Consider the following 25,941-nt stretch of genomic DNA (forward strand, 5'->3'; position numbering starts at 1 on the left):
ATCATCTGCCATTTTGATGGCAAATTTTTCTGGCCAGCTGCATTGCGAGCCCGAGGCTTCGTAGAAGAGGTCGATGATGCCAAAGAGTGCGTCAACATTGTGGGATTCTTCTACTACACCTATCAAAGTGTCATCTGCAAACAACTGTGTGCTGAATTGGGTTCCAGATGGGAGACGCATCCCATGACGACCACAATTCTAATCCTGTGGATGAGAGTGACCGTTCCTATTGCAGAGAGGAGAGGGGCAAGCGGGCAGCCTTGATGGATGGATCTCTTGAGATCAAAACATCCAATCGTGCCACTGTTGAGACAAAGAACTGCAGATGCATTGCCGAAGAGAGCCGCAACCATGCTACCAAAACCATCTCCAAACCCAAGTTTGTTAAGCAGTGCCCGAAGGTAGTCCCACCTGACTCTATCAGAGGCCTTGCCTAAGTCCAGAGGCCCAGTAGTAGGACCTTCTGATTATATTGCCAAGCATAGTCCATAGTAGTAGAGACATTAAGAATGTTTTCAAAAATTTCCCTACCTTTGATGAAGCCACACTGTTTCGAGTCGACTACAGTCATGCAGACCTCCTGATTCTAATAACGAGTGCCTTCGCCAGGGTCTTGTAAGACGTGTTAAGCATTGTGATCGGCCGCCAGTCGTCGCTACCTTCAGTTTGTTGACCTTCTTGGGACAGAGCTTCAGCAGCCCCACATTAACATCAGGCGAGAGGGTACCTCTATTCAATGCGTAGTTGACCATCTCAGTGTACTCTCGAGCCAGCATGTCCCAGAATTCTCTGTAGAATTCGTTTGTGAGGCTGTCTAGGCCAGGGGACTTGTTAGACGCCATGGCTTGGAGGGCCTCTTCAAGTTCCTCCATCGTGAAGGGTCTACCCAAAAGGCCTTTGTGGTAATCTGACACACGGGGTTGAATGCCCATTAAGAGTGCATCCATCTTGGCCAGCCAATTAGCAGATTGCGTGGCGGGGTCACCCACAAGCTGGCTGAGCTCCTTCGGAAAGGTGTCTGCTATATGCCAGTGTTCGGAGACTAGGCAGCCCTGAGCGTCCATCACCCTGTCAATATTTTCTTTTTCTTGTTTCCTCTTTATTGATTGGGAAAAAAACTTACTTGGGCAATCTCCCAGGGCTAGCCAACGCTAATGGCTTTGCAGTTTGGCATCCTCAGCCTCTTCTAGCTCCATGTCGTGAATAGTTGTCTCAATCTCAACTAGCAGAGTAGCCGCCATCTCATCTGCGAGGGTCTCTATCAGGGCTGCTCTGATGGATCTCCGGGTAGACTCAAGCTCTTTGGCTGACTCCCGTCTACTGTGTCTGTACTCTCTATCCCAGTCTTTGGCCTCGATGTGTACCCTCCTTATTGCATTGTCCCACCTTGCGCTAGGGTCCAAATTTCCCTCTTATTCCTTCGTCTATTCTTCCTTGATGAGCTTACATAATTTCCTTGACCTCAAGAACTTTTTGTTGAAAACAAACGGGACGTTAATTGGTTTGGACTTAGAGGACGGAACCGAGAATCTCCATATCACAGACACATGGTTTGAGAGGCCCATCTGTAACATGTATTCTCCCTCCATGGGTGCATGCATCCACCAACCTTCATTCGCCGCATAGAAGCGATCAAGCCTTCTTGATCGGAAGTCAGCATCAAGTCTACGATTCAACCAAGTGAAGCCCTGCAGCCCTTCCTAATCAAACTCAATGCAGGGCCTCCCCAGGATATCATTGCGTACTGGTTTTAAGAGATAGCGGACAAGAAAGAACCCTTTTCCTAGGAATTCGGCTGAGTAAGCATCTTGGGATAGATCAAATTCATACGTGAGGATCTGCTGCAGTTCATCCAATGATGGAGAGCTAGAACAGGTAGACCCCGCCTTGTGCCAAGCTTTCTAGCCCAAGCATGACTTCCTCCAAGAAAATTTCGCATGTGACGAAGTGACGTTTGCCAGCCAGCCTCTATCCATTATTTCTTCTTAGTTTAAGTTAGCGCGACGCTCGATTTTTGCATGCAACAATCTAGACGCCTCCTCCATCTCCAAGGGCGAGAAGCTTGCTCGGATTTTCTACGCCAGAATCTCCGCATAGGACTGTGCGCTCGGTTACCTTGCCTTGTTCTGATTTCTCTGTCCCATCCGACTCAGACGCAGCCTCATCCCTACCAGCTTGAGCACTCATATCTCTACGAGGCCTCTCCTCTAGATGCTTATGTTTAGGGGAGCACCTAGCACTATTGTCATCATGTAGACTTGAGTTGTGCATGCACTCGCTTGGCTAGTCAAATCACATGCACTCCTACCTCTTCTTAGTGCTAGTCAAGTTCAAGTTCCATCATTCTTGAGACTTCTTGCTTGTTATGTATGATTGAGCATTTCCATTAGTGTTGATTGTTATGTATGATTGAGCATTTCTATTAGTGTTGATTGTTATGTATGATTGAGCATTTCTATTAGCGTTGATTGGACTTAATTTCATATTCGAAAGTTGGTAGCGTGTGATCACTGTTGCACTTGTGAGGTATGTGGAATGGTTGTTTGAGATGAAGGGATGGTGATTGTAGTGTGCCTAGCTTTTGAATTGGTGACATTTTTGAAGTTGGAAGGGGTATGAATGAGGACTGTGTGCTATGAATTATGCACGAGAAAGGAGGATGGGGTTGCTATGACGAGGTGGCGAAGAGGGAGAGGTGGTGTGTGAATGTGAGTCTGGGTTGTGGGAAGAGGTTTCAAATTCGAAGGGCGAGCTTTAGAATTTCCTAACCCTGCTTTTGTAAAGAAGGGTGTGTTAGGGGATTTTTCGGGTCAAAAGAAAGTACCCTTATGTGGAAAGGTAAAAGCTAGTCTATGTGGAAAGGGCGGTTAAAATGCTTTGAAAGGGGGGTTGAGACACACACACACACACACACACACACATTTTTTAGTGAACACACACACACACACACACGGAACCCCCCTTATGTTGAAAGGTAAAAAGCTGTGTGCCAAATCTCTGTGGCAAGGGTAAAAATGCTGTGAAAGGTAAAAGCACTGTGCCAAATCTGTGTGGCAAAGGGTAAAACGCTCTGAAAGGGGGCTTGGGCTGTGTGTGTGAGTGAGTGTGTGAGTGAGTGAACTCATATGAGGAAGAGGGAAAGGGGAGAGAGGAAAACATTTTTTTAGAAAGCAGTAGCAAAAAGGAGGAGAAAATAAAAAACAGATAAAGAAACAAAATCAAAAAAATTCAAAAAGAAGCAAATAAATAAATAAATAAACAAATGTATATGTGTACTGAAGCATTGAAAGGACGGGGGGGGAGAGTAAAGGCGGGACTAACGGAGAGGGGGGAGGGGTGACCGGGGGTGACCGGTGATAGGCGGTTACAAAAAACACAGAAAGAAGCTGCTGCTGCAGCTCTGTTTCTTCTTCGTCTTCATCTTCAAAGCAGCAGCTTCCATGGCTTCTCCAGCTTCCATGGCTTCTTGATTCCCCTCACCATCCCCTCCCACCTCTCCTTCCCTCCTCCCTCTCCTTCCTTTCCTCTTTTCCCCATGGCCAGTCACCGCGTCCTCTCCCATCAGCTCAGCAATGGCCTCTACGTCTCTGGCGCTCCTGATCAATACAAAGAACGCCAGCCTACCATGACTTCCACCGCAATGCCGTACACTGGAGGTGATATCAAGAAGTCCGGAGAGCTCGGGAAAATGTTCGATATTCCTGTGGAAGCTCCGAAATCCAAAAAATCGGGCGCTGTCTCGAGTGGTGCTGCAAGAGCAGGTTCATTTCGTGCCGCATCTTCGAACTCAGGACCTTTGTCGGGAAATAATGCTCAAAGATCGTACTCAAATTCTCGTCCAAACTCCGGCCCGCAGAGCTCAATGTCAGGGCCTTTGACAGGCCCGGGAGGAGTGAGCCGGCAAGGTTCTCATTCTGGTCCATTGTCCCGAAATGGTGACCCTGCTTCTGGCAAAACGTCAGGTCCGCTTTCGTCAGGAGGAGCCCCAGGTATAGCTCGCCAGAATTCGGGTCCTTTGGCTCCAAATCTTCCAGCCACGGGCCTCATCACATCTGGTCCGATCTTATCCGGCCCTCTTTCTGCATCGGGAGCTTCCCGGAAATATTCAGGTCCTATCGATGGCGGCGCACCTGCGAAGCTCGGGAGTGGGCATTTTGCAAATAACCAGGCCGTCAACAAGCTCAGTCACGATCAAAGCTCTTCTTTCTGGAGGACCTTCCCTCAAGTTATTTTGTGGACTGTTATACCTCTCTTCGTGATTGGCTTCTTTGCCGGCGGTTTCATCCTGGGGGCTGTCCACAATGCAATCCTATTGATCGTTGTAGTATGTCTTTTTTGTGCCGTATTAATGCTGCTCACATGGAACACCTGCGTTGGTAAAGAGGCTGTCATTGGATTTGTAGTCAACTATCCCGAAGTCGGGTTGAACCAAGCTAAAGATGGCCAGTATGTCAAGGTCACAGGGGTAAGGCTCTTGTTTCTTCATATTGACGTCGCATTGAAAGGGCATTTAAAGGACGGTGTCTTTTATGCCCACTCACTTGACGTGTGAAAGCATGTGTTTGTACGATGTACTGCACTCGCTGTTGGAAGTTGCTGCTATGACAGTCAGAACAGCTGGTCGATGCTATGCATGAAGTACTTGACGTTGTGTGACCTTCTGGGTGGCTAGTCTTAACTTCGAAATGCAAATTTCTATTCTGAGCTCTATTGTGTTCTGTTTCACGTATTAGTGGACCAAGGGACAGAAAAACATGCGATCTTGCAAAAAAACGGCCAAAGGGTGACGTAGTCAGCTGCAGGACGAGCTCCAGTCGGGCTCCAAATAATTGTATACGATTGAGAAGAAAAGCTGTATTTCAAAGCATATGCTAGAGAATGAGGATCTTGGATTGCCGTTGTGACCTTACATCAAGACTGCAATTAAATGAATCACCTCAATGGACTAACTCAATAGTGACCAAAGTGTACCTCTAACCTGTTGACATGGGCTAAACTAACCTACCCCCCAAACAATGCTAAACTAGACGACCTATGGATCTTAGATTGCTGTTGTGACCTTACTTCAAGACTGCAATCAAACGAATCACCTCAATGGGTAAAAAGGACTAACTCATTAGTGACCAAGTGTACCTCTAACCTGTTGACATGGGCTAAACCAGCCTACCCCCAAAACAATGCTAAACTAGACGACCTATGTTCACCATCCTCGCCAAAAAAATATCCTCCTTGAAAATTTGTGGCTCAGTCCACGCCTTGCAGAAGGAAAATACTGAGTGAGCCCATGCTGAGAGAGAGGCTTGTCATCAGGTAAAGGAGGAGAGGATATTCCTAGGCAAGGCTCTGGCGCTGTGAATAATTCTCTCTTCTGGTAGGCTTTCCATTGGATAAGGTAGTCTAGAGACGTAGTTTAAATATATATGCTAATTCCATCATACATATTTTGACTTTCTGTTGTTCATTCTCGAGAGAATATGATGTGTAGGCTCTAGATGTGGACAATGAAAATCTCTAGAATGCAAGTCTGGCATGTGCATTTTTATGACATATTGTATTATACATGATAAAAGCATAATGTCCTTGGTGAACGAAACGTTAAATTTTGCCTCCCTCTTCAAAAAAAAAAACCCCCCCCCCCAGAGAAGAGAACCTTCTATTACAAAAACTCGATAAACGATACAGATCAGCTATCCTTGGGACCCTTGACCAATCAAAATGGGCTGCTGGCTGCTATGCAACCTGCTTCTTGGGATCCCAGCTCACCGCCTAGAGTGGTGCTAGCAGCCAGGGTACAGGGCTATACAACCAGCAAATTCCTCAATCTGAGGTGTAAAAAATGCCTGCGGGCCTTGCCTTTTGGTGGTCTTCTTTGATTCCTCTGTGTGGCTTCCAAGTGGCTTGCAAGGTGTAGATGACATCATGCGAGACTTTGAGGGTGGACTTTTGCCTCCCTCTCTGCTTTGTGTATTCCAGATGGTTGCATTATGTTACTGGTCTAGTCAAGTTGTACTTTACACTGGCGTGACGCTGCTACGATTCAAATCCAGTGCTTTGGGTCACTCACTATTTGGCCTTGACTAATGTATGTGTGTGGCAAATCTCCGTTGTCAGGGTTGTTAGACTTAATTGTCTACTCTGAATCTGGCTTTGTCTGTACATTCTGTACGCTCGAATGTTTGTGCTGTGAACAACTTTCAGATATTTGTTGTAATACTGATTCTGTCTGCCTTGTTCCAGGTCGTAACATGTGGGAGTATGCCCCTTGAATCATCCTATCAGAGAGTGAGTAGATGTGTCTATACATCCTCTGGAGTCTATGAATATAGAGACTTGAAGGCTAAGCCTGCCAGACCCAAACATCGAATCTTTACTTGGGGATTGAGATATTTGGAGGTCAGTAAAGCTGTATCCACTGCCAGCAGAGTCATTTCTTTTAGAACCTGCTTCCCGTTTATATTAAGAAAAAAAGAAAGCCTTCTATGGTTACTGGTTCTGATGTACTTTCTGTGCCATGTTTGCAGCGCCATGTAGTTGATTTCTATATATCGGACTTCCAGTCTGGATTGAGAGCTCTCGTTAAAGCTGGTTATGGAGCAACTGTAACACCGTATGTGGAGGAGAATACAATCGTAGACATCAACAAAAATAGAGAGCCCCCTTCAACTTTCATGCGGTGGCTTGCTGAGCGCAACTTATCTAGAGACGACCGAGTGATGAGACTGAAGGAAGGGTATGTCCCTACCTCGCTTGTACTTGAAAGGATAGAACTAGTTAAGGAGGTTCCAATATGCAAGAGTTTGAAGTAGAGAAATGGTGATGTCTTGATGGCAGGTATATAAAGGAAGGAAGCACAGTAACGGTCATGGGAGTGGTTCAAAGGAACGATAATGTGTTGATGATTGTGCCCCCTTCAGAGCCTGTCTCCACGGGTTGTCAGTGGGGAAGATTTCTTCTGCCTGCTAATCTGGATGGGATAATCTTGAGATGTGAAGATAAGTCAAAGGCCGATGTTATACCTGTCTGAAGTAGACTTATGTTTAATTAAGGTGACCTCAGCTTTTCCTGAGATGAAGTTTTTGAACAGGTATCTAACTCCCGTTTTCAATAAGTCATTTTCCTGATTGTCTTGGTGTTACACTTCAGTAAGCGGAAAGTTGTTTGCACCATAGTTTATATTGCTACGACTCGAGTAGTGCTATTGCACAGAGGGTGCAAGACACTTACAGCATGAGTATGGCAGCCATAAGCTGGCCAAATTTTGGTGGGCTTTGAAGGTAAACATGCAACTTTTCCGGGAATAAATACAGAGATACGCAAATTGGCTCCAGCTTGGCAGTTGGCTGTTGCTCTGACGTTATATACGTTTCTTGGGAGTTTACAAGCTGGGAAGTGACTATAGGTAATTGCAAGGCTCCATATTCCACAATGGTATAGTGAGCATGAAGCTGTGACTCTGCCCTTCTGAAGGCATCCTTACTCGTTAGATTTGGCAAACCCACGAAAAGCGGTTTTTGGTGACCTATGCTTGTATCCAATGGTTAAGCCATGATTTGCGGCCTATTAGCTTGTATGATAGCTGGAGATACACCGTAGTAGCGAGGCTCGTGCCTTCTGCTTAGGAAGGGTGGCTTTACACAATCCTATTGTGTAAATTACAAATAGTTGGTGCTGTGGTGTAATATCAATATTTGGTGTACATATATGTGCTGCAGTACTTGCAACAGGTCTGGTAGCAAGTAACAGGATACATTTTGATATGTGGAATTGAGGCGTTTCTCTACTGAGCCATAGTGTGTCCTAAGAAGGTGCTACTAAGGTGGCAGTGTTCTGTCTTGATACAAAATTGTTGCCTTTATGTGTATCATCTTTCGAGGATTGGAAATTGGCATTTGCATTTGTGAGATGGTTTTTCAAATACATTACATGCCTGTCGCAGAGTTGTGGGGGTGTCCTCGAGTTTGTAGTTGTATTTGTGAACAAGTTGACAACAGGTACCCTCGGTTGTGTAGCTATAAAGTAATGAAGTTGTGGGTTAGCTGAGAACAGGTAGTTCGTAGTTTTAATTTTTTTTGTCAGTTCTAAGAGAGCGGTGGCGAAATTTACTTGATTCGTTTTCTTTGTCAGTTCTAAGAGAGCAGTGGCAAAATTTACTTGGTTGTCCAGGACTTCCACCCTTTAGAATCAGTGTATTTAGGGATGTTACAAGAGCTGATACATTTTAAAGTAATGTATAATCAGAAAGCATGTCTTCTGATATATCTAGTAGCTTCGTAGGCCCTTGATTGTAATATATTGGTGGCATGTATCTGGTGCCCTCAAGCTCGTAGTTTTGTAGTATTTCCAATGGCCAAATTACTTGATGTTTTCGTCAGCAATGGGGTTTTGAGGGCTTGATACATTCTAAAGTAGTGTTTCCTATCAACAGCATTTCTTCCGATATAGCCAGCTTCGCAGGCATTGATTGGAATCGATTCAATTGTTAGCATTTCTTCTACTATGTCTGGTAGTTTCTGAGGCCATGAGAGAATGCCCAAGTTTGAGGTAATGCACGCGTTCAGCATTGACGTGGCAGACTTTGCCGCAGTCGTAAGTTCCGTAACCTTTGTTTTCATGGATGTTATTCATACCTGAAGCACGAGCAAGATATTTATTCAGGTGTCTATCACATCACATCAAAAGAATCAGCATCAAAAGCTTGAAATTATTTTCAAGCTTTCTTTCCCTCCCCCTTTCCCTCCAATGGCACCACGAAGAGTATCAGCAACATAATCTTTCAAAGCAGCATAATATGACACTACCAAAACGAGTGCTCGAAACTCCAACGCCAGGCCAATACTGATTCGAATGCCACCACCTAATTGAGAAACAGACGTAAGACCTGCACAAAATTAGCAGCAACACTGGAAACGAGTCCGGTAACACCAACTGGGACCCCAAGAGCAACAGAAGAAATAGAAGTACGACGACGACGACGGCCACCACCGTCACCATCACCTCTCTAAGCATGCATCCGAAACATGCATCACAGAAGAACCTCGAATAGCAGAACTACTTATCACATCCCACGTAGCAGAAGCACCAGTCTCATGATCATCATCAACACGAGTATAGACGTAGACCCTGCATTTATGGACCTGCCAACAACAGCAAAGCTGTTGACTCTACCAGCACGCCTCTCCACACTCCTCTAAACACATTCCTATCAAGCGGCTTAGCCCAAATGGCGGCAACCTTGTTTCCTAGCCCTATCATTATCTTTTATAGATTCGTGCCCTTGTCAACACATGTAACCTTGGCCGTTCCCAGACGTGTAATTTTGAAGACCAACATGTGCTTCAACAAAGAAACACGCTTGAAGCAATATTACAAAGAATCACAACAAGATTGCATGGGTGGTGCGTGGCTTATTGGCAATGCTGCTAGGCTCTTTCTCATTTCTTGTTTGGTTTAGTACTTATTGTGAACAGGCAGTGCTAATAAAACAATGATAGCCCTTGTAGAGAGAATAACTAATGCTTCAATCATTGTTTGTCTAGCAACTCATGAAAAAGCATAAAAGAATTTGTAATTCAATAAGGATCAATATATCCTCATTTCCTATCAATATTGTTTAAAAATTACCATTGCACAGTATGATATTTAACATATATTACATATATACTCCATATATAAATAACAATTAGTGGTCTATTAATTGATCATTCTATGATAGCTCGTGCCCCCCCCCCCCCCAATCTCTCTCTATAGTGGAAGCAATTTTTACGATGTGTCAAGAACAAATCCTATGAAAGATAGCCCAATGTTGATTTGTTTAAAGACATCATAATGAGAAAGCTATAACCCTTATGGAAAAGTATTGATACACTTTGAAAAGTCATATAACTAAATTCTTAAATGATGCTTAAGTAGATATAACAAAAGATTATTGAATGACTTATTTAAAACCATTTTAGAATCCTACAAAATTATATGCCACGAGAACTTTACATATTTTCATGCTTATTAATAAATAGTATTGCATATAAAGTTCGTAGCATTTTGCACACTCAAGAACCAAATAGACTATTCCTTTTAAAGCCAAAAAATTGAGACATTTAGTCATAATTAAAAACACTATTGTACATAACTACTTTGGAAGAAAAAGCATGCAAAGAAGAGGCCTAAGTTTAATAATATTTTTCATAGCAATTTGAATTATTGACATTTACTAATTTCAAAAAACACAATACATAGTCTTTATGGTTTGCTCACATCACCAAAGAAATTGAAAAGTTGGCTTGTACAATAATATTCCAAAACAAATGAAAGGTTGCTATAGATACACAACCAAAAAGTGTACATGCAATCTCACTCTACGAAAGCATTGTCTTGTGTATCAATACTACTTGGATGTCTATTGTCTTCTTTCGTAGGTGTCCATTATTTGTAAGTTGAAAATCATGAAGCATTGTCTTGTGTATCAATACTACTTGGATGTCTATTGTCTTCTTTCGTAGGTGTCCATTATTTGTAAGTTGAAAATCATAAACAAGTATGCCAAGATCAAGAACACCCAATCATGGCTAGCTTTTGGTGCCCCTCTTGATGGCGCAATAATGAAAGTCACTTGCCCTCCCATAGAATTTTGAATTTCTTCCACTTTTGCAATCATACTGGATGTTTGAGAGGGTTCTCTCGAGGAAAAGTTGCAATCATGGATCCCATCTTCAAGTCTTCTATAGAACGTGCTCTTATTTCAAAGAGTTCTTCTCATCTTTAGTGAGATTGTCATACATCGAGGTACCATCTGTCGTGCAGGTTGTACATGCTATTCTAAAGGAGAAGAAGATACAAAAGAATTGCATGAAGTAGTAGTGTTACTCTTGAACTGATCAATGATAATGGCTTGATCTTCTAAGAAAATATTCCACCACACTCCATTGTCTCTAGTTCTAGAGTAAGCTTTTGCCTTCTCAATCACAATTCTCTTCTCAAACGTGGACCTTTCATAGTGAACATAGCTTCTTGAGCTTGTGCCTACTTTATCTGACTATCAATCACTAGGGGTTCTTGCACCAACCCATGAATTTCATGGACTAGAATGAAGGACAAAAATTGTAAGCCATCCATCATGGCCACCCAATCTAGAGAAGAAGTATATTGCTTAGCATGTAGATATGTTCTTTGATTTTCTTTTTTCATTGTGAGAAATTGATGTTGAAAGCTCACACCATCCGATTCCTTGGTATAACATTCCTCATTTTCTCCACGTTGAATAAATATAGTGTTCTTGGAAGAGGGCCTTCTCATTATATGATAAAGTGATGAGTAATTGTGATTGATAGACTTGGATCATTGTGCAAGTTTGGATAAGTGTAAAATACCTTAGATTGGAGCTTCTTGTGATACAAAATATATTCTAAAAGATGAATTTGCACAAATGTCTCTCTTTCACAACTTTTGGAGCTCTAATGAAGAGTTGAAACTAGGTCTTATTTTGATCCCAACTTTGAGCATTCTTGAGCTTGTTGCTCTCTATGATACTAAAGAGCACTATTTATTTGAGCTGCAACATAAAAATTATTAAACATACTCAAAATACATGCGGTATGTCTAAAAATATTGGTACCATGTTGGCTTGAGGTTGCTGCCCTTTATTGTCGATTATTAAGCTTTTCATATCTACATATACCCATTCTTATTTTTTGAGTATTTTCACATTGTTAAAGAAGTTCTTCCATTATTTGCTAAAATGACTAGAGCAAATTGTGAATAACTTGTGAATCCTTTTGTGTATCAACACCGATAGCTTCATCATGATAAAGGGTCTTGTCATAATTTAATGACGATTTTGAAATGGATGATCCATTATCCTCGGTCATATCAACAAGAAGATTCTCTTCATACTTTAAGAAGAGCTAATGCTCTCCCCATTTGCAATGTGTCGGTCTAGAGGAGTCTAGAGATCTGTGACATAGGAGGGAACCTTCTTAAAAAGGATGTCTATTGTCTTCTTTCTTAGGTGTCCATTATTTGTAAGTTGAAAATCATAAACAACTATGCCTACTTCAAGATCAAGAACACCCAATTATGGCTAGTTTTTGGTGCCCCACTTGATGGCGCAACAATGAAAGTCACTTGCCTTTGCATAGAATTTTGAATTTCTTCCACTTTTGCAATTTATAATGGATGTTTGTGAGAGTTCTCTTGAGGAAAAGTTGCAGTCATGGATCCAATCTTCAAGTCTTCTATAGAACCTGCTGACATTTCAAAGAGTTCTTCTCATCTTTAGTGAGATTGTCCTTTTGTATGTCCAACATCTTCTTCTCCTTTTGAATAGCGTGAACAACCTACACAACAGATGGTACCTCCTTCAACATCAAAGTCAAGAAGGAAATGCGAAAGGCATTGAGCTACCCTGTGGCAAGCACCTTATCTGCCAACAGTTTGTTGATGACATAAATTTAACCCTAAGGAATGAGACTCAAGTTATTAAAAAGGCTATGGAGTCCTTCGAGATATTTTGTAAAGCTTCTAGATCCAAAATCAACCACTCCCAAACTGGATATGCAACTCTCAAAGGGGATAAGCAGGCTTTCTTGGAAGAGATGGACTGCCAAAGAATCAAACATGGTATAGTCTTTAGATTATTGGGTATCCCCATGGGGTTTGCCATTTCCCTCAAACAGAGAAGGGACTGGTTCTTGAACATGTTTCAAAACAAGATTGAGAAATGGAGAGGGTTCCAGGCCAGTCTAGTTGGAAGGAGAATGGTTCTCAACCACTGCATATACCCAATTGTCATTTTCTATCTCACTTCTTGGTCCCCTTCTAGAACTGGAATAGACAGGTTCATTAGAATTTGCAGATCCTTTCTTTGGGGGGGCAAGATAGCCAAGGTTAGGTGGGAGTTTTGTATCAAACCCAAGTAGGAAGGAGGCTTAGGTGTGATTGATATAGAGCAGGCTTCTCTGAAACTATCTTCAACTTGGATAATTAAAGCAATCCTCCATCCTCTTGAGGATTGGGCCCAAATCCTTCTAAGGAATGTCAACTCCCTAAGACCTCTAAGATCTCCCAAGCGGAAAAAGTGCCCTATGCTGTCAGGCATTTGTAACCCTGAACCTTGCAAAGCTAAAGGCAGCAGTCAACTTCGGCTCTCACTATGGACAACTTTTGAAGGAATTAAAAGCCAAATTGTCTTCTCTGGCAAAGGATCTTTTATGACATTAGACTCAATCTGGGTCTTGTTATCTTCAAGGAGGTTGTTCTCTCTGATGAAGACTTTGATAAGGCTGCTGCACTCTTCAAAAAGGGACTGCAATGTTGGGGTCATCTTTGGAACAGAGTTGAGCTAAGATGGAAAACCTTGATTGAGATTAGGAGGGAGTTCAGCTTAAACAACCACTGCCAGACACTAGTATTGAACAGAATTCACCTCTGGGAGGGCAATCAACAATGGAATTCTTGGTTTATAGTAGAGTGTTCAATTGGGTTGAGAGTACTTCTTTCTTCCCTATCTCCACTCCAACTAGGGACATAGGTGATCTCTGCTCTATCCTTAATACTAGATGGAAACTGCAGGACTCTAGGGGCAAATGGAAATTTAGATTCAGCTCCATTTGGTCGGGCTCAATCCTTGACAAATTGTATGCCTTGCTTTGGCTAATAATGCATAAAGCTGTGTGGACTAACAATAGAGGACTAAGAATTAGAAAGGGTAATGGCAAATGCATGAGGTGCCTTTCTATAAATGAAGATATTTTACACCTCGTCTTGTTGCTAGAAAGGTGTGGAAAATGGTACAATTTGAAATAGGTGAGCCAATAAATTGGAAGGCCATACTACTAGGAGACTCTTCAAGGACAAAACATGAGATATGGACACCGATCAGAGCACATGCAATGTGGTTTATTTGGATAGGCAGAAACAATTATTAGTTTAATCAAATTGAGTTGCATGCTAACTTACTTTTTCTCAATTGGTTGCACGGGACCAAAGGAAAATTATAGAAATGATAAACCAGTTCAGAACTGATGCTGCCCTCTTTAATGTTGACCTGCAAGACCATGTTCAAAGCTGCTTTGGGATGGAAAACACTACTCCTTTTGGATTCCCCCTTGCGTTTACTGGTTTTCTTAAACAGGTTCCCCCTCCAATTGTAAAGAAGGAACTAGTGTCACCTAGTGAAGCCCAGGCTACTGCCATAGATGACTCTAACAGTTCTTGTAATTCAGAAGACTTCAACTACTCTGACTACTTTAATGATGATGGCACAAATGATACATATGATTCATATGTACCTCTCTTTTAATTCTACTGCTATGACAAACTCATAAGCCCTCAAGCTCATGAGTGTCTGTCAGAAATGTTTTGTTAAAGAAACTTCTCCCCATGGGGGCTGGTGGTTCTATGCTAAAGAACATGTATTGTCCATATTAATGATTATACAATATAATACAATCTTTTTTCTGCGCAAAAAAAAAAAAAGACCTATTATCCACACTTCATTAGAGTTCCAAAAGTTGTGAAAGAAGAGACATTTGTGCAAATGCATCTTTTAGAATATCTTTTGTGTCACAAGAAGCTCCAATCTAAGGTATTTTACACTCATCCAAAGTTGCACAATGATCCAAATCTATCAATCACAATTACTCATCGCATTATCACATAATGGAAAGGCCCTCTTCCAAGAGCACTATATTTATTCAAGGTGGAGAAAATCAAGAATGTTATACCAAGGAATCGAATGATGTGAGCTTTCAACATCAATTTCTGATAATGAAAAAAGAAAATCAAAGAACATATCTACATGGCAAGCAATATATCTCTTCTCTAGGTTGGGTGGCCATGATGGATGGCTTACAATTTTTATCTGATCAAGACGTCATCATTGATTAGTTGAAGAGTAACACTACTACTTTATGAAATTCTTTTGTATGTCCAACATCTTCTTCTCCTTTAGAATAGTCAGTACAACCTCTAGGATAGATGGTACCTCCATGCATGACAATCTCACTAAAGATGAGAAGAACTCTCTGAAATATCGGCAAGTTCTATAGAAGACTTGAAGATTGGATCCATGATTGCAGCTTTTCCTCAAGAGAACCCTCACAAACATCCATTATGGTTGCAAAAGTGGAAGAAATTCAAAATTCTATGGAAGGGCAAGTGACTTTCACTGTTGCGCCATCAAGAGGGGTGCCAAAAACTATCCATGATTGGGTGTTCTTGATCTTGAAGTAGGCATACTTATTTATGATTTTCAACTTATAAATAATGGACACCTAAGAAAGAAGACAATAGACATCCTTTTTAAGAAGGTTCCATTCTATGCCACACATCTCTAGACTCCTCTAGACTGACATAGTTGCAAATGGGAGGAGCATTAGCCCTTCACAACTATGAAGAGAATCTTGTTGTTGATATGACCAATGATAATGGATCATCCATTTCAAAATCGTCATTAAATTATGACGACCCTTTATCATGATGAAGCTATTGGTGTTGATACACAAGAGGATTCACAAGTTATTCACAATTTGCTCTAGTCATTGTGGAAGAAATTCTTTAACAATGTGAAGATACTTAAAAAATAAGAATGGGTATATGTAGATATGAAAACCTTAAGAGTCGACGATAAACAGCAGCAACCTCAAGCCAACATGGTACCAATATTTTTAGACATACCGCATGTATTTTGAGTATGTTTAATAATTTTTATGTTGCAGATCAAATAAGTAGTGCTCTTCCGTACCATACAGAGCAACAAGCTCAAGCATGCTCAAACTTGGGATCGAAATAAGACCTATTCTCCACTCTTCATCAGACTTCCAAAAGTTGTGAAAGAAGAGATATTTGTGCAAATTCATCTTTTAGAATATCTTTTGTATCACAAGAAGCTCCAATCTAAGGTATTTTACACTTATCCAAACTTGCACAATGATCCAAGTCTATCAATCACAATTACTCATCACATTATCATATAATGGGAAGGGCCTCTTCCAAGAACACTATATTTATTCAACGTGGAGAAAATAAGGAATGTTACCAAGGAATCGGATGGTGTGAGCTTTCAACATCAATTTCTCACAATGAAAAAAGAAAATCAAAGAACATATCTACATGGTAAGCAATATACTTCTTCTCTAGATTGGGTGGCCATGATGGATGGCTTACAATTTTTGTCCATTCTAGTCCATGAAGTTCAAGGGTTGGTGCAAGAACCTCTAGTGATTGATAGTCAAATAAAGTAGGCACAAGCTCAAAGAAGCTATGCCACTATGAGAGGTCCATGTTTGAGAAGAGATTTGTAATTGAGAAGGCAAAAACTTACTCTAGAACTAGAGACAGTGGAGTATGGTGGAATACTTTGTCTGCAACAATTGCAAAAAGTAAAGGAGTAATAGGGCGACCCTGTCTTATTGATCTCTTAAGGACAAAGGGTTGACTCATGACACCATTTACACAAATCTTGGCTGAAGCATTGGTGAGAAGCAGTTTGATATATGAGATGAACAGAGGGCCAAGGTCCATATCAGCCAGCAGAGTCTGGATGATGAAGTCCCACTCAAGTCTATCATATGCTTTATCAAAGTCAACCTTTAGAAAACATATGTCCTGCTTTGTTTCCCTGGCATACTCACACCCCTCCCAAATATTGATGTTGGCTTCAAGAAGATGTCTGCCTTTATGAAGCCTTTCTATTCTGGAAGTATCCACTTGGCCATTCTATTCTTTACTCTCAGAGCAAGGGCTTTAGCAAAGATCTTATAGCTGTAGTTAAGCATAGTGAGTGGCCTCCAGTTTCTTAGCTCTTCCTTGTCCCCCTCCTTAGGAATTAATTTGATAACTTCCCCATAATATGAGTAGGTAGATTCCCATTATTGAGACTCTCTTGCCATAATAGTAGGAGATAAGGACCAATAGTGGACCAAATTTTTTTGTAGAATTCAATTGTCACCATCTTCTCTTGGTGTTTTGCCCTCTGCCATTACCTTGACAGCCTCAAAAAGTTCATCAATAGACAGAGGTTTTTCAAGGTATTTGTTGTCAAAACTGAGTAAAGTGTTCTTTCTAGCATCCTAACCTTGCGTGCCTCCACATTGTTAGCAACAACCACCACGAGTCGAAAGTCATGAGTCACCGCCCTCTAGATAAATGGATTCTCAGGTCCAGTCCTTTCACTATGCATATTTATTACAAAGTCCTTTCTCCTCATCTACTACACGTGGGTTTTTCGTTTCCCCCCCCCTTTTATTACTTTTGTTAATTCTTAATTTACGCCCCCCCTCCGCCCCCCTCTAACCTTTCCCTCTCCGTTCTTACTTTTTTATTGGCCCCTCTCTAATTTTTTTCTCTTTTCTTTTACTATAAGTTCTCCTCACCCGTTACCCTCCCCCCTCCCCTCCCCCTCTTATTTCTATTTTTGTCCCCCCCTTTTTTATCCTCAATTTCCCCCTCTATTTCTAGATACTTTTAGCATGTGTCTTTAGTTTTCTCTTTCCCTCCTTACCCTTAATTTTTGGCAATTTCCCACTGTATTTTTTATAATCCTAACTTATCTTTCTATTTTCTAAGTCCCCCCTCTATTTCTTGATATTTTCAACATGTGTCCTTACTCCATTTTCTTTCCCTCCTTACCCTTAATTTTATGCAATTTCCCCTCTAATTTCTTTATAATACCTAAACCTATCTCTCTATTTCTTCCTAATCTTTCTATCTCCCTTAACCCACCCTCTCGGCATACTATTTCTTTATGCCTTCAACTATCTCTTTCCAACTTCTTCCCCTTCCTTTCCTTTTTTAAACTCCTTCCAAAATTCCCCCTCTTACTTATTGTCTTTCCCACCTATCACACATTCACCTAACCCCTCTAATTCACTATCCTTCCCCTAAATGTTTTCTAAATGGTCTCTCCTAACATTTGCTCTCTCCCTACCTTCTATATGCTCATAACTATAATTTTGTTCATGAAACTTAATTTCTCTTTCTGTTTGTGGAAATGCTTCACTTCTAGTGATCATACCATTACTCCATACAAATTTTGTACTCATAATTTTTGTAACTTGCTTTGTAAGTTAGTTGTTAAGTGTTTATTTTTATTGTGACTTCGATAACAAGGGAGGGGTGTTTATGACACCTATCTTCCCAACTAAGGTTTAACTGGTTCTCACCACGTTTTTCTTGTTGAATGGTGGTAGGTAGGCAGACTCCCCTCTTCAATAAAAATGATGCTGCCAATGACTTTGATGACCTCTCCCCCCCCCCTCCCGCCTTCTTTATATCTAATGGGTGGGTTCAATTCCTATTCTATGCTTCATGTATTGAGCGTTGGGTTGTTCTATGCCTTCTTGCCCTTATGGAGGTAAGAACGGTTAATTGTTGTTGGTTACACAAAAAGTGTTTGTGTGGGTTATTCCTCGACATATGCATGATTTATGAAGTGTGAGTTTCCTCATGCCCTCTTTCTCTTTTTCTTTTCTTTCTTTTCTATCATCATTTGACTAAGAGTTCTAAATTGATAACACCAGATATATATTAGTCTTACAAATTTATTTCTAACCCCGTTTTTCGGTAATCCAGCTAGAATAAACCAAGTAGTCAAAGGTGCATTTGACCAATATTGACAAAACATTCCACAAGTAATTTTGGTACTTAAGGATGGCTTTAGTTGATCAAATATATTATAATGGTCTTAGTTCAGACCTCTATTCTATTAAAGTGCACTCTATTGATGAAGTCATTGCATCTTCAAACTACCTCGACACTAGGGTAGGATTTACTGTGAATGCGGAGGCTGCTTGAAGGAATAAGGATGCAAAACAATGTTAGAGTGATGAGAACGAGAGCTTAGTGGCTTGTTTGAAAGAGGTCTCAACAGTGAACCTTGGGTTACCCATGATCGATATGGTAGGGAGTGAGAGCTTCAAGTGATTTCATGTCAGTAAAGGAGGGATTCACATGTGAAAGCCATTGCGATATTTGCAGTCAGGAAAATTGACACCTGTCTTCCCAACTAAGGTTTAACTGGTTCTCACCACATTTTTCTTGTTGGATGGTGGCAGGTAGGCAGACTCCCCTCTTCAATAAAAATGATGCTGCCAATGACTTATCAAAGCTCAACTGCTCACATTTCCTTTTTCTTATAGAAAAAATTATTCACCCTCTAGTGATGTTACTTCACTCTTAGTGGATGTTTATTTTAAAGTTTATCTATAAAAGATTTCTCATTACTACTCTAAATTGTCTTCTCTTTACTATGGAAAGGGGTGTTGTGAATGTCTTCTACACACACACACACACACACACACACACACACACACACACACACACACACACACACACACACACACACACACACACACATGCACGCACGCATGCACACATGCATGCACATGTATATAGATAAATAAATGACTAAATAAATATATAGACATGTATGTATTATATACGTATGTATATCTACGTATATGTATGACATACATGTAAATGGCACACATTTACACACACATGTACACCTACGCATGCATACACTCATGGAGGACTGGGGTGGGGGAGGTGTTTTTCCCACTAGTTGTGTTTGAGAAGCTTTGTGAAGCTCGCGCCCCTCCCCAACGCATGTGACGGTAGGCGATGTCTGTTGAGGGAGAGGTGTGGGTCTCATGTTTTGCGAGGGGTGGTGGGGTGGTTGAATTTCCATGCCAACTCCCTCGTAACATGGTAGGGGCTTCCACTTTTGCCTTTCGTCGATTGGTCGGCAGACCGTTGACATTCGCCTTTGCTGTTGGGGGTAGGGTGTGAGGGGTTGATGGATGTGGCCTAGTAGGCGAGGATGGACCAGTGATGGTGTCTCGGACGGGCGAGTCCCATGCACTCAAGGGTGGCAACGGCATTGGACCGTCGTGATGATCAGACCATGTGGCTTGTAGTGATACGAAGGGTGTTGAATCACTTGAGCAAGAAGACGATCTAGCGATGGTGCCCCCCTCGAGGTATTCTCGAGGAGGGCGACAGTCTCTATGGACGAGTCGGTGTTTGAGCGGGCACCCATGGTCGAGGCATGCTACGATCACCCCGCATTCCATCTTAGCACCATCTCGGAGTGCGACATACGAAATGGTAGGAGGTGGCAATAGAGGTTCCCAAGCAGCCATCCTCACCTACAAACCGATGCTAGGTGCATGGGGAGCATGCGACGATAGTTGCAAAGAGAAGAGAACCCATAGCCCTTGGGCCGGTAGCGTGATGGAGGATAATTACCTTGTTGATCTTGCTAGTCCTATCAACTTTGGATGGTAGGATAGAGGCCTACCATGGTGATGATGGAGAATTAGGGTTTGATTCCCAAGAGGGAGCCTTAGAAATGGCTACCACATCCAAGGAAGATAGCAAATTATCCAATCTCGACACAGGGAGGTAGTGACAGTAAATAACAATACTAGGCTTTTACAAGTCTTGTAATTGGAATGAGTACAATCTAAATCCCTTAACGAGGATCCATTGGAGGGCAAGATTGCTGCCAGTTGCCATGGTAATTCTAGCTCCAATAGCATATATTTAAGTTGTTGCAATTAAAAAGCTCGTAGTTGGATCTCAGGGCGGGGCAAGCGGTCTGCCTTTTTTGGTGTGCACTAGTCGCCCCATCCTTTCTACCAAGGACGCGCTCTTGGCTGGGACACGGGTTCGGTGACCATTGTGTTGGTTTTTGGAACCAAAGTAATGATTGATAGGGACAGTTGTGGGCATTCGTATTTCATTGTTAGAGGTGAAATTCTTGGATTTATGAAAGATGAACTACTGCGAAAGCATTTGCCAAGGATGTTTTCATTAATCAAGAAAGAAAATTGGGGGCTTGAAGACGGTCAGATACTGTCCTAGTCTCAACCATAAACGATGCCGACTAGGGATTTGCGGATGTTACTTTGATGACTCCGCTAGCACCTTATGAGAAATCAAAGTCTTTGGGTTCTGAGGGGAGTATGGTCGCAAGGTTGAAACTTAAAGGAATTGATGGAAGGGCACCACAAGGAGTGGAGCCTATGGCTTAATGTGACTCAACAAGGGGAAACTTACCGGGTTGAGACACAGTAAGGATTAACAGATTGAGAGCTCTTTCTTGATTCTATTGGTGGTGGTGCATGGCCGTTCTTAGTTGGTGGAGTGATTTGTCTAGTTAATTCCACTAACGAATGGGACCTTAGCCTGCTAACTAGTAACACGAAGGATCCTTTTTGTGGCCAACTTCTTAGAGGGACTGTGGCCATCTAGGCCATGGAAGTTTAAGGCAATATCAGGTATGTGATGCCCTTAGATGTTCATGGCCACACGCACGCTACACTGATGAATTCAATGAGTTTACGACCTCGATCAAAAGGCTCGGGTAATCTTCTAAAATTTCATCATGATGGGGATAGATCATTGCAGTTATTGATCTTCAACGACGAATTCCTAGTAAGCGCGAGCCATCAGCTCATGTTGACTATGTTCTTGCCCTTTGTATACACCGCTTGTTGCTCCCACCAATTGATAGTCTGGTGAAGTTTTCGAATCATGAGAAGTTCATTAAGCCTTATTATTTAGAAAAAGGAGAAGTTGTAACAAGGTTTTTGTAGGTGAACCTACCGAAGGATCATTGACACACGTCCGTATGAGTAACGATGCGAACCATGGAATGTTGATGCAAGGGGCCATGCCTAGAGGCACGGTTGTCAACACCACGCCCCCTGCTTAAGCCTGGCGATAGCGAGCTAACTATCGTGCTACGACAGGATGTGGAGGAAGTCCCTCCCTCCTTGCTCATCATCATGGGGGCCGTCCACCCCCTCCGTGCCCTCGCCATGGGGCCACATGCTAAACCTTTCACTCCACCGGGAGCGCGAGGCATCGAACAAATGCGTCAAATTGAGCCTCCACCCTTCAGGAGGACGTGATGAATAAAGGAACGACTCTCACCAATGGATATCTCGGCTATCGCAACAATCAAGAACGTAGCAAAATGTGATACGTAGTGTGGGTTGAAGAATTCTATGACTCATTGAGTTTTTGAATGCAACTTGCGCTCGTGGCCCATCCAAGGGCATGCCTGCCCAAGCGTCTGCACCACACCGCGCCTCCTCTGGAGTGGCTGATGGGGTGGAGCTGGCCATCTGTATGGCACTCACTGACATGGCCCCTCCTTGCGAGAGAGAGCAGTGCACCCAATGCAGGCATTCACGGTCAGCTGAAATGGACTGGTGGCATCGGATGACGTCAAGTCACACGAGGATAGTTCATCCCTCAGGAAGGGGGCGATTGTTCATAGCACGATGATGCATGACGGTGCAACTACCGATGGAAATGGGTTCACGGGTCTCTGGACCCACGTTTGCGACATGGACCTTAGATCAGGCAAGGGTACCCATGCTGAGTTTAAGCATATCACGAAGCGGACAAGAAGAACCTAATGAGGATTTCCCTAGTAGCAACGAGTGAACATGAAAGAGCTCAACTTGAGAATCGCACAGCCGTGCTACGTGAATTGTAGTTTGGAGAGGCGTCCTCTGCAACGGACTGAGCCCAAGTCCCTTGGAAAGGGGCGCCGAAGAGGGTGAGAGCCCCATTTAGCTCGGAGCCTATCGCTCCATGAGGCATCGTTGGCGAGTCAAACTGTTTGGGAATGCAACCCTAAGCGGGTGGTAAGTTCCATCCAAGGCTAAATACGAGTGAGAGACCAATAGGTGAAGAAGTACTGCAAGGGAAAGATGAAAAGGACTTTGAAAAGAGAGTTGAAGAGTGGTTAAAATTGCTAGGAGGGAAGACAATGGAGGCCACAGGTGCATCCAGTTGGATGTGGAATGGCGCAAGCTGGTCTGCCGCTCGATGCAAGGCATTGGTCTAACACATATGTGAGCCGGTGGGTGGCAAACCCACGAAGGTGCAAGGAACCTAATAGTTGGGATCCCCCCCGAGGGGTGCACCATTGATCGACTGTGATCTTCTGTAAAAGACTCGAGTGGAAGCGTACTTGGTGGGACCCGAAAGATGGTGAAGTATACCTGAGCAAGGTGAAGCTAGAGGAAACTCTGGTGGAGGCTCATAGCGATACTAATGTGCAAATCATTCGTCAGTCTTGGGTATAGGTGTGAAAGGCTAATCAAACCATCTAGTAGCTGGTTCCCTCTTAAGTTTCCCTCAGGATAGCTAAAGCTCCTTGCAGTTTTATCGAGTAAAGCGAATGATTAGAGGCATCGGGGGTGTAACACCCTCAATCTATTCTCAAACTTTAAATAGGTAAGTGGTTGGGGTTGTTCCATTGAACCCCAATGCGGAATGTAAGCTCCAAGTGGGCCATTTATGGTAAGCATAATTGGCAATAAGGGATGAATCCGGTGTCGAATTGCATGCTAACCTAGATCCCACAAAGGTGTTGATTGATTAAGACAGCAGGATGGTGGTCATGGAAGTCAAAATTCACTAAGGAGTGTGTAACAACTCACCCGCTATGGAATCAACTAGCCCAAAAAATGGATGGCACTGAAGCGCATGACCTACACGTGACCATCAAGGCGACTACGAGGCCTCGATGAGTAGGAGGGTGCGGGGGTTGTTGCATAGCTCTGGGTGCAAGCCCGAGTGAAATGGCCCCTGGTGCAGATCTTGGTGGTAGTAGCAAATATTCAAATGAGAACTTTGAAGACCGAAGTGGAGAAAGGTTCCATGTGAATAGCAATTGAACATGGGTTAGTTGATCCTAAGAGATGGGGCAGTCCTGTGTTAAAGGGCGCAATGTGCACTATGCATCAAAGGATCGTGTCAATATTCCCAAACTGGGATGTGGCAGTGGACGGTGATGTGACTGAATTCAGAGACATCGGCAGGGGCCCCGAGAAGAGTTCTCTTTTCTTTCTAATGGCCAGCCCACCCTAGAACCGGATCACCCAGAGAAAGGGTCCATCGGCCGATAAAGTGTCCCACATCTCACGGCATTTGGTGCATCCCCAACGGCCTATGAAAATTCGGACAAGTGATTGCCAATCATACTCGGTTGTACTCATAACTGCATCACATCTCCAAGGTGAATAGCCTCTGGTTGATAGAGAAATGTAGGTAAGGGAAGTGGGCAAAACAGATCCGTAACTTCACAAAAAGGATTGGCTTTAAGGGCTAGGTTTAACCCTGGAGGTTTTCATGGGTCTGCTCGAGTTGCCTCAGTGGTGGCGAGGGCAAGGCCCTGCATGCTGATCGAGTGATAGGTGTAGAACGTTGCCCCTCGGAGTGGCCCTCCCTAATTGGTGAACAGTCGTCTCAGAACTGGTACGAACAACAAGAATCCGTTTGTTTAATTAAAATAAAGCATTGCGATGGTCCACATGGATGTTGATGCAATGTGATTTTTGCCCAGTGCTGTGAATGTCTAAGTGAAGAAATACAACCAAGCACGGGCAAATGGCAGGAGTAACTATGACTCTTTTAAGGTAGCCAAATGCCTCATCATCTAATTAGTGATGCGCATGAATGGATTAACGAGATTCCCACTCTCCCTAACTACTATCTAGCAAAACCACAGCCAAGGAAACGGGCTTGGAAGAATCAACGGGGGTAAGAAGACCTATTGAGCTTGACTCTAGTCCAACTTTGTGGTATAGAATAACTGGGAGGCTTTGGCGCAAGTGAAATACCACTAATTTTAACGTTATTTTACTTTGTGAGGTGGAGGTGGGGGGCTCGGCCCATTCTTCTGGCCTTAAGGCATGCTCACGTAGAAGACATTGTCAGGTGGGGAGTTTGGCTAGGGTGATACATCTATTAAAAGATAACGCAGGTGTCCTAAGATGAGCTCAATGAGAATATAAATCTCATGTGGAACAAAAGGGTAAAAGCTCATTTGATTTTGGATTTCAATACGAATAGGAACTGTGAAAGCATGGCCTATTGATCCTTTAGTGTTTTGGAACTTGAAGCTAGAGGTGTCAGAAAAGTTACCATAGGGATAATTGGCTTGTGGCAGCCAAGCATTCATAGCGATGTTGCTTTTTGATCCTTCGATGTCGGCTCTTCCTATCATTGTGAAGTAGAATTTGCCAAGTGTTGGATTGTTCACCCACCAATAGGGAACGTAAGCTGGGTTTAGACCCTCACGAGACAGTTTAGTTTTACCCTACTAATGAGCAGTGCTGCAATAGTAATCCAACTTAGTATGAGAGGAACCATTGATTCACATAATTGGTCACATTGCACTTGTTTGAAAAGCCTGTGGTGCAAAGCTACCATGTGTAGGATTATGACTGAAGGCCTTTAAGCCAGAATCCCTACTAGATGCAGAGCTCTCTACCTCCTCGGGTTGTTACTTGACTGATAACTATAGGGGCACTCGTGCATCCCAGAGAGCACATGTCGAGAGTCTCTCTCAAGGTGGCGTAAGCGGCCACCCGAGGACTTTGTATGGCATTTCCAGACAATCGGGGAAATGAATCCTTTGTAGAGGACTTAAATACATGGCCGGGTATTGTAAGTGGTAGAGTGACCTTGTTGCTACAATCCATTGAGATTCAGCATGCCGCTGCACCGATTTTTCCCCTCCCCCTGCCCGTGTCCGTGGGTGGGGTTCTCTCTGGTCGGTGCATGTGGGAGGGTGGGGTCCTCTGTGGGTTTGAACCTTGAACCCCGATTAGTCCATGGGTGGGTGCCTCGGCTCGCCTCATGGGCGGAGGGGAGCCGAGATGATGAGGCCCTTCCTTTGATTCGTACGCTTGGTTATGGTTGGCACTCCCTTCGTTCGTGGATCATTTTGGAATCGTGCATCGAGGAGCACGTTTTTGAAGACTGAGCATGCATGCCATGAAGCACAAATGACATGTCTCTAGAAGGGCAGGAAGGGTGGTGTTGAGAACCAAGGCAGCACGGTCCTCTATGAGTGGTATGTTTGCATGGTGCATTCATACTAGTGCTACTACCCCGGATCCCATCAGACCTCTGCAGCAG

General features: G+C 43.0%; 1 protein-coding gene, 1 non-coding gene and 2 pseudogenes across 3 annotated transcripts; all 4 read left to right on the forward strand.

The window, feature by feature from the left end:
• The first annotated feature begins 3,427 nt into the window (after positions 1–3,427).
• Positions 3,428–7,781, forward strand: LOC147893507 (protein SHOU4-like). Of its 2 annotated transcripts, XM_087385558.1 has the most exons (5): positions 3,428–4,465; positions 6,238–6,393; positions 6,522–6,730; positions 6,832–7,046; positions 7,144–7,781. In XM_087385558.1, exons 1-4 carry the CDS (start codon positions 3,536–3,538, stop codon positions 7,022–7,024), a joined length of 1,488 nt encoding a protein of 495 aa, XP_087241684.1. In that variant the 5' UTR covers positions 3,428–3,535; the 3' UTR covers positions 7,025–7,046; positions 7,144–7,781. The 2 variants fall into 2 exon arrangements, with proteins under 2 accessions (XP_087241684.1, XP_087241683.1); XM_087385557.1 differs by having other exon boundaries at positions 6,832–7,781.
• Positions 7,782–20,953: 13,172 nt separating this feature from the next.
• LOC147893508 (18S ribosomal RNA) lies at positions 20,954–21,608 on the forward strand (annotated as a pseudogene; the record flags this gene model as incomplete).
• A 316-nt stretch (positions 21,609–21,924) lies between these two features.
• LOC147893509 (5.8S ribosomal RNA) lies at positions 21,925–22,077 on the forward strand. Its single transcript, XR_015542302.1, has one exon. It is a non-coding gene; the product is annotated as a 5.8S ribosomal RNA (ribosomal RNA).
• A 277-nt stretch (positions 22,078–22,354) lies between these two features.
• Positions 22,355–25,533, forward strand: LOC147893510 (25S ribosomal RNA; annotated as a pseudogene).
• Positions 25,534–25,941: the final 408 nt, after the last annotated feature.

The sequence above is a fragment of the Dipteris shenzhenensis genome, chromosome 15 (genome assembly GCF_047967505.1).
Source record: "Dipteris shenzhenensis isolate YYH24624 ecotype China chromosome 15, Dip_SZ_1.0, whole genome shotgun sequence".
NCBI classification, from domain to species: domain Eukaryota; kingdom Viridiplantae; phylum Streptophyta; class Polypodiopsida; order Gleicheniales; family Dipteridaceae; genus Dipteris; species Dipteris shenzhenensis.

Bases quoted from the DNA above. Each gene is read 5' to 3' on its own strand.
- LOC147893507 (XM_087385557.1), top strand. From the start codon at position 3,536: ATGGCCAGTCACCGCGTCCTCTCCCATCAGCTCAGCAATGGCCTCTAC. The intron at 4,466-6,237 runs GTAAGGCTCTTG...GCCTTGTTCCAG, and splicing joins AGTATGTCAAGGTCACAGGG to GTCGTAACATGTGGGAGTAT. The intron at 6,731-6,831 runs GTATGTCCCTAC...TCTTGATGGCAG, and splicing joins GTGATGAGACTGAAGGAAGG to GTATATAAAGGAAGGAAGCA.